This window comes from Opisthocomus hoazin, chromosome 8 (genome assembly GCF_030867145.1).
Source record: "Opisthocomus hoazin isolate bOpiHoa1 chromosome 8, bOpiHoa1.hap1, whole genome shotgun sequence".
NCBI classification, from domain to species: domain Eukaryota; kingdom Metazoa; phylum Chordata; class Aves; order Opisthocomiformes; family Opisthocomidae; genus Opisthocomus; species Opisthocomus hoazin.
Window position 1 is genome coordinate 22,279,995 of NC_134421.1, and position 13,091 is coordinate 22,293,085.

Below are 13,091 nucleotides of genomic sequence, written 5' to 3' on the forward strand. Positions count from 1 at the left end.
TGGCTTGAAGATAACAAATTCTAAACTAAATGCTGCTGGCTGCATGCGCTAGGATAACTCGGTTCCAGCAAGTCAGGTGTTGCAGTCTGCAGCATGCTCAGCCAAGCGTAGAAGGAGCGGCCAGTGGCATGATGGAACAGGCTAAATGTGGTGGCAGCTCTTGGCAGTGTTTGCGATACGCTCCTTGCCCAGAAACCCCAGGTGTGAGCAGGGACACCGGAGGTAAAGACAGACTGGGACAGAGAGGGTAGTTGTTGGCATTGCTTTTGGCAGGAGCGAGCTCCCAGCGTTCCCACTCTGCAGCCAGCCCTTTGCCCGGGAGGCAGCAGGCAGCTTTCAAAGTACAAGCGGCTCTGAACTAAAATCCATTTCAAATAGGTTGGCTTGAGCTTCTCTTTTGGCAGTGTATCGCTGTCATCAAGGGTCCCGACTTCCTACAAAAAAAACGTAGATACTTACATATGCATGCAGTACACATGACAGTGTTTAAAATAATTCTGTTTCAATTCTCGAAGTCTTTAAATTGCAGTTTGAAAGTAACCTGATGTGCACAAAAAATTTTCAATTTGAGTTGCTCAACTAGAATGCAGGTTGTTTCAATTTTCTAGCTGTGATTCTTGAGGAGTGTTTATGTTTGTAATTGTATCCTAAAAGTTCCCTAACCAGCCCGGAGAGAATAGAGCACAACAGTTACAAGTGATGCAGATAATCATGGGTTCATTGGTTCAGTTTGTTTGCCTCTTGTTTTATGGTGCTTTTTTTTTTTTTTTTAAGACTGTTGTCATTTTTATTCCTCAGCTATGTCACCCTACTGAAGGGTACTAATGAATCTTACAGGCACGATCTGTTCAGATGGTCTTAAAAAATATAAATAAAAGGGAGATGAACTGCCTGTCATGTTCCTTGGCATCATACCAATAAAAACTCCTGGTCTGTTGCCTTTTTTTTTGTTAGTAGTCCTAATAATAGGAAGAACTTATTAAAATCATCGAGTTGTCACTACAGAAGAACGAATGGCATAACTATAATGCTATCGTGTAAAATCTTGTTTGAGAGGACACCTTGCTATCTCGCTCTTTTGCTGTGAAAAAGCACCATTTTTTGGCAGAGAAGTGGAAGCCCATGCAGCTTGGCTGCAATAAGGCAACCAGTCCTCAGTGCTGGCAGCCAAGCCAGCACTGCCAGAGCCTCTGCAGCATCCACCAGCCCTTTGCCCTTCTCACACTGTCCACTACACCTGGAGAGGAGAAACGTGAGCTCAGCTTCAGCTCTTTCCACCTGCGCATCTGTCACTAAACGAGAGAGGTGACTGATGCTGTAGGAATAACTCGGATAAGTAGCCACGTGGTTCAGGCTGCATTTGATCTGCATTTACTGCTTAATGGTCCCCTATGCGTGAAGGAGAACTGAAAAACAGGGGGACGTGAAGAGGACGGTGAAGGAATGAATTTTTTAGCTCTGATGGTAGACAGTCACTGTTGTTCAGAGACTCTGAAGTTTACATGATGAGGTGAATATGATGGGTTAGGGCCCAGGTGCATCTGGAGTGCTATGAAGTTCCTCTTTATGCTTTCCAGCATATGGTTTGCAAAAGGAAATGTGCTGATGCTGGCTGCCTCAGGATGGCTGTGGAGCTGAGGTATTACAGCAGAATGTAACTCATCCAAAAAGTACATCAACTGATGCCTTTATGAATCTTGCTGATCACTAATGCCCTCATGTATTTTCTTAAAACTTCCATAGGAGCTCACTAGTGATCCTAGTCAGTATTCATTATGATCTTTGTGCTTTGCCAAGTATGCTTGCTTTCTAGAACTTCTTTCCTTTTTTCCAAAAACCTGCAGTAAATAATTATTAAAGACATTGAAATGTCTTAAATAAAAAGTGTTAAGTTAAAGGAAAAGGAAATTCACTAAACAAAATCAAGAAATTATTAACCAAGCAATAATTTCAGTTTTTGTCATCTTGAGTACACAAATCAGATAATTGCTGCTTAAATTGTGTTGGGATCCTAACTTGATTTCTGTATTTACAGCCCTTCTTTATACCTCAGAAGAGAGATTCTGAATTTAGATAGCACCTAACAGAAAAGACACCATAGGCCTTTTTTTTTATTATTATTTTTTTCCGTTAGTCTTTGGAGTCTTTTATTCTTGGAATTTCCCAGAAGCATACAGCTAGGATCCATTGAGGGAATCGGTCAGTGAGGCTTGCTGCCTTACCTACAGCTATTACAATTTAGAAGTGCTATGAAAAAAGATAACATCCTTAGCAGCTTTTGCTCCACAGAGAGACAGTGTTCTTTTAGGTCTAAAAAAAAATCAGCTGGATGTGCCATGATTATTGAAGTTGATTGCAGGGATTACCTGCTGTAGGTGACCCTGCTTCGGCAGGAGGGCTGGACTAGATGACCCACAGAGGTCCCTTCCAACCCCGAACATTCTGTGATTGGTGATATTAATAACTGAATGTGGATGAACCAGCGATACTAGTTGTTACCTCTCCAGAGGAACGTGAGAGGCAAGCAGCTGTGAAAGGATTGTGAAATTCTGTAACAACATAAAAAGGATTTGAGATGAAATGTTATAGTAAGGTATGCTGCTTGGCTCTCTTGATGTTTTGGTGTATGTTTTTTTTAGTTGAGTAAATTCTTCAATTTGTGTAATTTTGCCTGTATGTTGAAGGCTTTCTTAAAAATAAACAAACAAACAGAAACACCCACAAAAAACCGCAATGAAGTACTAGAGGAAGAGACAGAAGAACGATAAAGATGCTGAGACACTCCTACAAAAAGAAGAGCAGAATGGACACTCTTTTTAAAATAACAAAAGAATGAGAAAAGAAGAATTCAGCAGTGTTGTATGCAAGGTTCTGTTCATTCAGCATTCCTGTATATTGTTGATTACTTACTAGAAGTAGAAAAAATGTCTAAAAATAATGAAGATTACAAGGAAATGTGTGTAAAGCAGCAGTGTAGATGAATCTGTTTTAACAAATACTTTGGAGCTGTGGAAACTTGCTTTTTAGTAGTTACGGTGATGCTAACACTTGAAGTAATGCCAATATACTATAAAATACTTAATGTTGGGCCATTCCATGGCACAGAATCTCTCTGAATCATCTCAGTCAAGCTTAAAATACTAATTGCCTTCTAAATGAATTGGGAACTGAGACTGAAATGTTAACGGTGACTTCAGGCTATAGCGTCCTGTGCAGTGTCTAAATCAACAGTGCCTGAAAGTGAAGCCTCAGGCTTATTTGAACCTTCCATAATAATACAAATATGCTGGTCTCAACTAGTCTTGGTCACATTTTGAAGACAATAAGAGGTTTTAATGCTGATTAGGATTTATTTTTCTGGCTGCAATAGCTTGATGGCTGTTCTTAAGTTTTGACAGTTTATCTTGCAATATGCCTGACTGGGACTGGCGTGTTTTGTTTTATTAATATTTTACTGTCACATTAGGAAAATACAGCACAATGTATACGCTTCATCCCATAAACTACTCAGTCCAAGGCAAACTAATGATCCCTTCATTTTATGTGTTAAATAAAAAAGCCCCACATCTATATTTAGGTAACTTGCTCACAAGATATGGCAAGATATTATTACTCAGTGGGCAGCATGGTGAGTTGGCAGTGATGGTGTTTCACATGACTGATAATGCAGAAGTTTCTCTTGGTAGTGCTGTGGGTAGGACAAAGAATCATGATGAAGAGGGAACAAGATAGAGATAGTTCACAGTATCCCCAAAATACCTGTCAGAAGAGCTGCTTAAAAATAACCGCTACTGCACGCCTGTGCTATTTTGGAAAAGGGGAATTGATAAGTGGTAGAAAAGATTCTGTTTATTTAAAGATTTACTACTAGTTCCAAACTCATTTAAAGGCTGCAAGGGATTTCACTTTGTCCAGAGATAACTTTGAGAACTATATATACACACTTGTGTTAAGGATGACTTCAGAGGTAAAAGTGCAGAAAGAGTAATCAGTGTACAAAACTGCTTTCTGTTTCGACAGAAAAGCCATAGTATTTATGATGAAAGGTTAAGGCATAAAGTACAAGGAAAGTCATGTGTTTTCCAGTTCATGGCTGATAAAGGCAGATCAACACAGTGACTTTGTCACCATCTTCTCTGAAGAGGACACAACCGCAGATACCACCAGGAGTGCATTTGCCCATGGCTACAGTATTGCTTCCTATTCCTGAGCTGGCAGCTTGTTTGATTCTGGAAAATGGCTGGATGTGAACTGACTTTTGATCATTAATCATCTAATCATCCACTGTGGTTTTTCTTTAGAAAACAAAGAAGAAAAAAAACTTAAAACCCACCAAAAAAGCCTCAACAAAATGTATCAGGTGGAAGAACGTGAGGGCTGTGTTAGGCCATGAGCTGAGCAAAATACAGGATAAAGATGTGTAGGGATTACTCTGAGGTGCTTTGGCTGGTGGGGCAGATGCTGTAGGCAAGATATAGTAGATGGTTCTCTTGGCTCTCATAGTTTCCTTTACAAGAATATTAGATGAATATGTGCCACAAAGGTGAGAAAAGGAGCTTACTGCTTAAACCTAGTTGTGATTCACAGGAATAAAAAAACGGTGTATGGTGAGTGGCTGTCATCTGTGGACACTTACTAAACATCCTAAATCATCAGTAGTTAATTATTAAAAATCTTTACTAGTTTTTTACTTAAACTTCATATTAGATAAGCCAAGTAATCATTCATTTAGAAAATTCTTGACCCAACACAGGCCAGCTACTTTGATCTTCAGCCTTCAGTGGTGATAGGGTTATGTTTGCACAAGCAGAATACAGCCTCACCTAGAAATATGCTTGTTTCTGACTTCAAGAAGGGCAGGTTTTCTAAAACTATAAGTGTTAGCACAGTCGCCCTGAAAAGTTTAAATGAAAAAATGTATCAAAATCTGGGAACGGGCATCCTCTAGAACATGCTTAGGCAAAAGGACTGTGATTTCACAAGTGTGGAAATAATGTTTTCTTGGTGGAAAGGAATCTCAGTTAAAGGAAATTAAAGCAGCAGTTAAAACAAATATTAAGGATAAGAACAAGGGCAATAAAGTGTCCATTAACAAAAGTAAATATTAATGAATAAGCAACTAAAAAGTGAGTTCCAGTGTGGTTAAAACGCTCAATATGTTTTGCAATGGGGGAAAAAAATCCCAGATCAGATGTAGATTCAGTGACAGATGTGCATGGTAAAACTGTAAATAATATAGTAAAGAAAGGAGTAGTGATAGTTATTTCTGTTGCAGGTTTCAAATAAAGCAGGGAGATGTATCTACCTCTCGTAATACTACAGATGAAATAAAGATGTTTGTTATCTGTAAAATAAAAGGATATGAGATGGTATCTACTAAAATAAACATTCTCAGGCCAACAGGTCATTTGACTGTGAATTAGACAGACTAGACAAGGAGTTTTCTGAATTGCTGAAGTTAATTGTTAACTGCAGAAGTCTTAGCGTCCTGCTACTGCAGTTCCAGGGGAAGCTCCAGTGAAAAGCTGCATTTTTGCCTTCCTGAAGTTTGTGGAGGCTCCACAGGAGCCGCTGTCGTCCTCAGCGCTCGTCTGCTGGGTTGGATGCTCTCTTCCTGCGTGTGAAGTTGATAATTTCCAAATTGAAATAACTGGGTGTCTCTCTGCACCCTGGCTGCTGCCGTCTTGGCTCAGGGTGTCATTCGAACTCAGTGATGAGCTTGCAGTCTGCTTCCTCCCCACACCCCCTTTGGTTCTGAGAGACAGTAACTGCTTGGGTGTTTCCTAAGTCCTTCCTGAGTTGTCTTAATAGAACTGAGCTATTTTAATCTTTCCTCTGTCTTCATGGCTGACCAGAGTCTGTTCACCGGCCAACTTATCTTGTCTTCATCTCTAAATGTATTTCTATTTGTGATCAGCATTTCTGTGGTGTTCTGTTGGTTTCGGGGTTTTTTTACCTCTGCCTTGAGCATTGAATAATCAACACCTTGCTGTGGCTACTGGAGCATCCTCACACAGCTGGTATTCCTTACTTCTACTGTTCGTGTTACCAGCAGCCACCTCGCATGGGATCCACACTGACAGGTTTTCTTTCTGGTAACTATCCCAGCTGCAGGTGGCGAGTCTGAAGAGTTGCCCTCCATCCCTGCTTTCTCATAATTCAAAGTCAGGAAAAGGAAAGATCAGATGTAACCATCCCTTGTGTAGGGAGACAGCTATATGGAGAAGTGGGTAGTCCTGACAGATGTTGGCTGCACAAAATTAGGTGTTTATCAGCACGATGAGATCTCTGCTGGCTGCAACAGCTTGGGGACAAGGGTTTCTGGATTTGCCTTTTGTTTTATAGGGTAGCTGATCACTTTTGGCTCATATCACAGTAAGTCTGCAGCATCCCAGCATCTTTTTGCAGGCCTTGAAAACAGATTATATGAATTTAGACAGATTTAGTGTAATTGGCAATTATCGGCTATTTTTGAGGATTAAAAGTAGGAGTGCGGGGATTCACTGTGTTTCTGTGTAACTTTACCAAAACTTCAGGCTCTGTTTCCTCTAGTCTCTGTTTTCTTTTTTATCTTTCCTTACCCCATTTTTTATTTTATTCTAGAATTGCATTTCTTAAATCTCTACTGAAGTTGTCAAGGCTAGTTAGAGAAAGAAGGCTGTGTGCCTGTCTCATGCAGTTTCTGTATTGCGAATATGGCTGAAGCTAATGAAGAGAGACCTGTATAATCATTGTATGGCAGCAGAACAAGGTTATATTTTGTAGCTTTGACAGCTACCTGGGAGATGTCTATCTCTGGGGGATGGGAGTTTTTAATCACAAGAGATTCTGCTTTCTTGTATTTAAGGAGAATTTTTGGGCAGAGTGGTTATAATATGGCCATCCCTGATTCAGTTGTTTGGCGTGTGCATTGGGAAACAACCCTATATATATACATGCATCTAAAATTTCAGACAGAAAGCTCCAGTCTGAGTACCATATCTGGAACAGGTCCTGATGCTATGAGATAGAGGAGAGCAAAACGGCTATCTTCTTTCTTTATCCCTCTGGCACACGGTACAAATGTTGCACTATATATGCACATAGCAATAAGGGAGTAGATTTATCAAATTTTGCTGTCAGGCAGACTCTGATGGACAAAAATAACATAAATATTCCAAAGGTACTGTGGCTTTTGCTTGCTGTCAGTGAGCATTGTAACAATACCAGCATAGAAAACACACTGCAGAGTTATGAATCCACTGAGAGCAGCCCTGAGAAGAAGGACTTGAGGGTGCTGGTTGACAAGAAGTTCAACATGACCCGGCAGTGTGTGCTTGCAGCCCAGAAGGCCAACCGTGTCCTGGGCTGCATCAAAAGTAGCATGGCCAGCAGGTTGAGGGAGGTGATTCTACTCCAGCTCTGGAGCCCTCTTGCACAGGAAAGACATGGACCTGATGGAGTGGGTCTAGAGGGGGCTCCAAAAATGATCAGGGGCATGGAACACCTCTCCTGTGAGGAAAAGCTGAGAGAGTGGGGATTGTTCAGCCTGTAGAAGACAAGGCTCTGGGGTGTCCTTAGTGCAGCCTTCGAGTACCTGAGGAGGGCCTACAAGAAGGCTGGAGACGGACTTTTAACCCAGGACATGTAGTGATAGGACAAGGGGTAATGGCTTCAAGCTGAAAGAGGGTCAATTACATTAGGTATAAGGAAGAAATTCTTCACCAAGAGGGTCATGAGGCACTGGAACAGGTTACCCAGAGAAGCTGTGGATGCCCCCTCACTGGCAGTGTTGAAGGCCGGGTTGGATGGGGCTTTGAGCAAACTGGTCTAGTGGAAGGTGTCCCTGCCCATGGCAGGGGGTTGGAACCAGGTGATCTTTAAGGTGCGTTCCAAGACAAACCATTCTATGATTGTATGAAAAGCCTACCACTGTTGTCATCATCTTCCAGTTACCCACTGCTGTTTTGAGTGTTTCTGATATGAAGTAGGCCATTTATTGTGGGGTAAACCAGAAAGTTCTTTACATAAAGCATGGTGTTTATCAACTATACATATTTTAATTTTAGGTCCTTAGAAGAACACCATGATCATCCTAACATGGTAATGGGAGATCTTCAGTCAGATGAAGAAGATATCATGAACAGTTCTGATGAAGATGATGACACTAATTCTGATTCCAGCAAAGGGGAGCCTGATCCTCAAGAAGATAAGCAGGTATCTTTTTATCTTCTGAAGCTATTCCTCACTCTTGCACTATTTTGTAAGTTGTAACCTCTTGGGATATTTTCAAATAAAAGGCAATGTAACTACGTACTTCTTTTTGTCATTCTTACTGTTTAGTGGTTTTTTTTTTCCAAAATTTTAATTTAATATGCGTATATTAGCCTGATATTAAGAGGTCAAGGCTAGATATATTCCATTAGAAAGTGTGTGTTGCCTGGCGTATTTGTTCTTAGTGTTTCACTGAGTTGTGGAGCTGCAGACCTGCCTGCCATACCCCTCTAACAGAGCTACATACACAGATGTATGTTTAGAGATCTTCAGTTTTGAGACTTGTAAATACCTTTAGTGAGGCTGTGTATGCTTCACAGATCCTAGAGTGCATGATACTTCTTGTGCACTGAATGTTTAAAATCAGCCTTTGATATTTAAGCCTTGTTGAAGACCAAGGAAAGGGGCCAGATGAAGGTTCCAAGGTCTGAGAAGATCCTTCTGCAAAATATCTTGGAAGCTGTAGTTCTGCCTGGATGGTCCTGTTTTGGGGGCCTTGGCCATGAAGCAAAGGCTGTGTTCCAGTAACTGTTTCTGGGCAGAGGGTTTTCTTTCATACTAACCTGCCAAATCACTGCTTGGCACGCAGGGAACAGATGACTGAACCATTTTTTAACTCTTCCTTTTCAATAGCATGAAACACAAAGGGCTTAACCTGCCTTTCAGCATTTAAGTTCCTTAATTCACTTCTTTGGTGCTGAGGAGAAACTGCTGGTGTGCATGAGACGCCTGTCACTGTAGGGTTGCAGAGCCACCTCTGTGGCCCTTGGAGGGAGCATAAGCCACACTTGACTGCTGGGGCTGAGGTCTGACCTTCTGCCAGCTTGGAATGATTTCCCCTGTTTTAATCTTATTTGTTCTTCAAATCAGGAGCAGGAAGACAGCGCTAACTAGTCAGAGTGAAATGAAGTTCTGGGACTCCTGTCTCTCTCTTTGGGGATACCCACTTTCTTACTTCTCAGTCCTGGACACCCTGACACCAGCCTGCCCATAACCAGTGCCTCCCCTCAGCACCAGTCCTGGCAGCTCTGTTTCCTTTGATAGTCGTTATATTTGCTTCCTTTCCTTAAAAATTAATAAAAAAAGGGCAATAAGACTTTTTAGTGCTGAAAGAGAAGACTTGATGATGATGTGTCACACCTGAAGGTCATTTAACCAAATCTTCTGAGAGGAATAAACTGGGGGAGGGAAAGGGAGTCATGGGAAGAGCTTGTTCCCGTGAAACTAAGCAGGACTGTACCTGTATTGAAGCTAACTTACCTTGTGTGCCTCCAGAAATGCCCTCAGCCTTTCATGATGGAGTTTTACAGGAAAGCGTCCCCATTATGAGGCTTCTCAGGCAGATTCCACAGAGTGAGTCAGTGCTTGCTGTGAAGCATCTGCTCATGGGCTTGCTTCAGCCGCCTGTGGCACGTGCGGCAGGCAGCTGGGGATTTACAACGAACTTCCTAACAGGGAGAGCAGCTGCAGAGCAGAATGAACCAGTCTCTGCATTGGTCATCAGCTGGGCTTGTTTTTATTTTCCCTTACCATAAGCATCTGGCTATTTTGATGCTTTTCATCTGTTTGAGGAGTTACAAGGTTCCTTCCCAATGCCATGCCTGAGAGCTCAATTTGTGTCCCTTCGGTTCTCTCATTAGAGACTCTCTTTGGCCCAGAGGATCCTTGGCTGAGCAAATGCAAAGTGGCCTTGTCAGTGCCAGCTGGTATGTGAAAAGTCTTTCAAACGGGGTTGAAAACAGACTGTGCTATTGCATTTTGTAATTGTTTAGCGGTCACATCTTGTTCTCAAAATACTAATTTTCACCTCATTTGCAACTGTCACATCTACAGCGATGGCAGATATCTTGCTCTGCATAATTGAGTTACTTGTGAATTCACTCTTGTAGGGAGCATGTCAGCTGTGCTTTCTAAACAGGCATGGAGGCCTGAGGATGGGTGTTACAGTCTTGCTGAATCTGATTGACCCTCACTGGGTAGATCTAAGTGTTTTTTGGAAATATGTCTAATTTTAGAAGCAAAAACCCTGCTCTGTGTGAAGGTGTCTATGTAGTATAGAAAATAAATTATGTATTCTGCATATATGTGATGCAACACCAAATTATTAAATTCAGAAATTAACTTCAGTTTAGTAATCTGGCAATTTAATTCAAGTGACAAATTAATTTAGACTTTTATTTTGAATATAACTATATCATTAAAACCAGCCTATGAATATCATCGGTTCCATGGTTTCATTTCCAGCACTTGAGACTTGTTTATAGGTTCAAAGAACCAAAACTCCAGACAAATCTTGCATCATTAGTGCTTAAGAACCAAATGTTCATATATGCAATGCCACCAATATCTGCTTTTCTAGATAAGCTGTTCAGTGCCTGTATTATACTACCATACTCAATAACAACCTCGCCAGGACTTCATCGCATGTGTGTTGTCCATCCTGTGATGTTTTAGTGCTCCTCATCCAGGCTCTTTCTTTGCAGCCCATTGAAATGAAAGCCTGAATATCTGATAGATGTGGTGACAGCTGGCAGCAGAGGAGCATATGGCAAACCATGAGAGCTGTTATGGAGAAAGGTGTTTTATCTGAGGGAAATTGTACATGGGAGTTCCACTGTAGAAAACGCATTTGCATCCTGACACCTACCCCCTTTTGCTTTGTTATACCTGTCCTTTCTATCTGGTGTTGAACGGTACCCTTGATTTTTTTGGAAGGCAAACGTGTGTGCATAAAAACCAACATCATCTCCACAGTGTTTCAGGTAGATGACAAGGCTCACACTTATACAAATTTGCAGTATGTATTCCAGCAGTTCCTTTAGTAGATTGTCAGAAGGTCACTTTTCTCCTCAGTGTGATCTTTTTTTTTCTTTTTCTCCTTTCATATCCTTTTTCAGTAAAGAAAATGTATATTTCTTTTAAGATGTTCCTGAAACCCATTTGAGTTTACTGCAAATTTTATTGTTGCTGTTTAATCAGAAAAAAAAAATAGAAATATTATTTTTACCGCTTTTGCTAAGCAATAATTGTAATTTGCTAGGGCTTCATTCATTGTGGGCTTCAGTGCTTCATCATTTTCTCACAGATCCTGAAAAGCCAGAAGATTTCAAAGCCAAGAGATTTCAAAGCAGTATACAACATTTTTATTAGAAATAACTATTGAGTAATTACATTGGCTACTAGCCGGAAATGATCTTTACAACAGTTTTAGCAGGTGCATAGTATAACATATAATTTTATTTGCAGAGTAAGGCAGCTGGAAAGAAAACAAAGGTTTACCATATTGCCAAGGAGATCATGAGCTCAGAGAAAGTGTAAGTGTTAATGCTAAACTTAACAGCTACTCAATTTATTGTAACTGGGCAATTAAAATGTAACTATTTTCTTTTTCTTGCTTTTCTGGTAGGTTTGTGGATGTGCTAAAGCTTTTACACATTGTAAGTACCCCAAAAAAAGAAGTTTCCTCTTCTATTTGTTTAATCTGTTGAAGTTCTATTTTTAGGCTTAATTGTAGTAAATGTGGTTTTTTTCTGCTGTGTCTACATATTCAAAATATAAAAATTAATCTAATTAAGCGTAACTTTAAAGTTGAAATATTTTGGTGGTTTCTTCTGCATCTCCTTAATTGACGTATGCAGCCTTCTAGCTGAGTTGGGGGTATTGCTTGAATATTTAATATGGAATACTGAAAATGGAATATATATCCATTTATGTTAATGAGCATCATATTTATAAGCCAGCTTGTACCATAGCAACTGAAATAAAATCTTTGGTTAGAATAACTTTTAAAAGTTGCAGGGAGGCAGGAACAATTTACCTTTGTAAATGGTACATAAAAATACACATTCTTTAGGTAATCTAACTAATTAGCTCTAATGGTACATCCATCACCATGGCAGTGTATTTTTTTTGGCTGCAGTTCTTTGACAGATGCTTTCTGATAACAGCTGTGATCGTAGTACGTGCGGTGTTGTCCACAGTAAGGGTTAAGTATTTAATCCATGCTTAAGCAGACCAGTCATCTGTTAGACATGCAGTGTTGAAGGTGATAATGGTAAATTAATGAAGAATTTAGCTTTCTCTAGCTCCATTTTATGTGTTTTCTGTTGACTTCTAAGTGATATGTGTTTGTACCATTTTGTCACTCTATTAAAGTGCAAGCATAGTGATTTTTTTCCTTCGGCAATGGTTATATTGCAAACAGATGCGTTGGTCTACCTCGGTCTCTTGAGAAGCATTTTCTGTAAAACTGGGAACAAAGGCTCTTATAGATGGCTGTATGCAGTCCTGTAATATGGAGATCTTTCAGGAAACAAAAAACTTACCACACCATTTGCTGATTCGTCTTTTGCCTTCCATTTTAGTAACTGATTTCTTATTCTGTTCCAGCTTGGGTTTTAAAAGCTGGGTCAGGCAGTTGCAGCCAATGTGTAATTTATATTCATCGTGGTTTCTGGTAGAGAACTCAAGCCTGACTACTGGTTAGAGAGTTGTCCTAATGAGCTTAGACAATTTTTAAGCTGTATGATTTTTAATTATCATATTTTTCAGGCATATAACGTAAAGGTGTTTTCGCTTTTCAGTGTACCAGTTCTTCAGGTAACATGTGCAGTACTGGAAGGAAAGGCCATTGGTGAGGAGGGTGGAGGCAAGCGAAGGAACAATGTGGGAGAGGGAAAATAGTAGGGAGTTCAGGAAGTTTCTGGAATAAACTTAAGGTTGTCCACGCAGTGTAAATGTGCAATGCGGTAGGATGCTTTTTGCTTTGTTTTCATGGATAACTCGCAGCTCTGTTCATGACAGTATGCTAGTTTCTAGCTGCCAAATGCAAACCATTA

General features: G+C 40.4%; 1 protein-coding gene across 2 annotated transcripts in view; it reads left to right on the forward strand.

Annotated features, from left to right (window-relative positions):
* FGD6 (FYVE, RhoGEF and PH domain containing 6) overlaps positions 1–13,091 on the forward strand; it is a 74,158-nt gene that overhangs the window by 20,922 nt on the left and 40,145 nt on the right. For both annotated transcript variants that reach the window (XM_075428766.1, XM_075428767.1), the window contains exons 3-5: positions 8,049–8,196; positions 11,500–11,567; positions 11,660–11,690. In XM_075428766.1, coding sequence (XP_075284881.1) covers positions 8,049–8,196; positions 11,500–11,567; positions 11,660–11,690 — 247 coding nt within the window. The remainder of the gene's footprint in view (positions 1–8,048; positions 8,197–11,499; positions 11,568–11,659; positions 11,691–13,091) is intronic.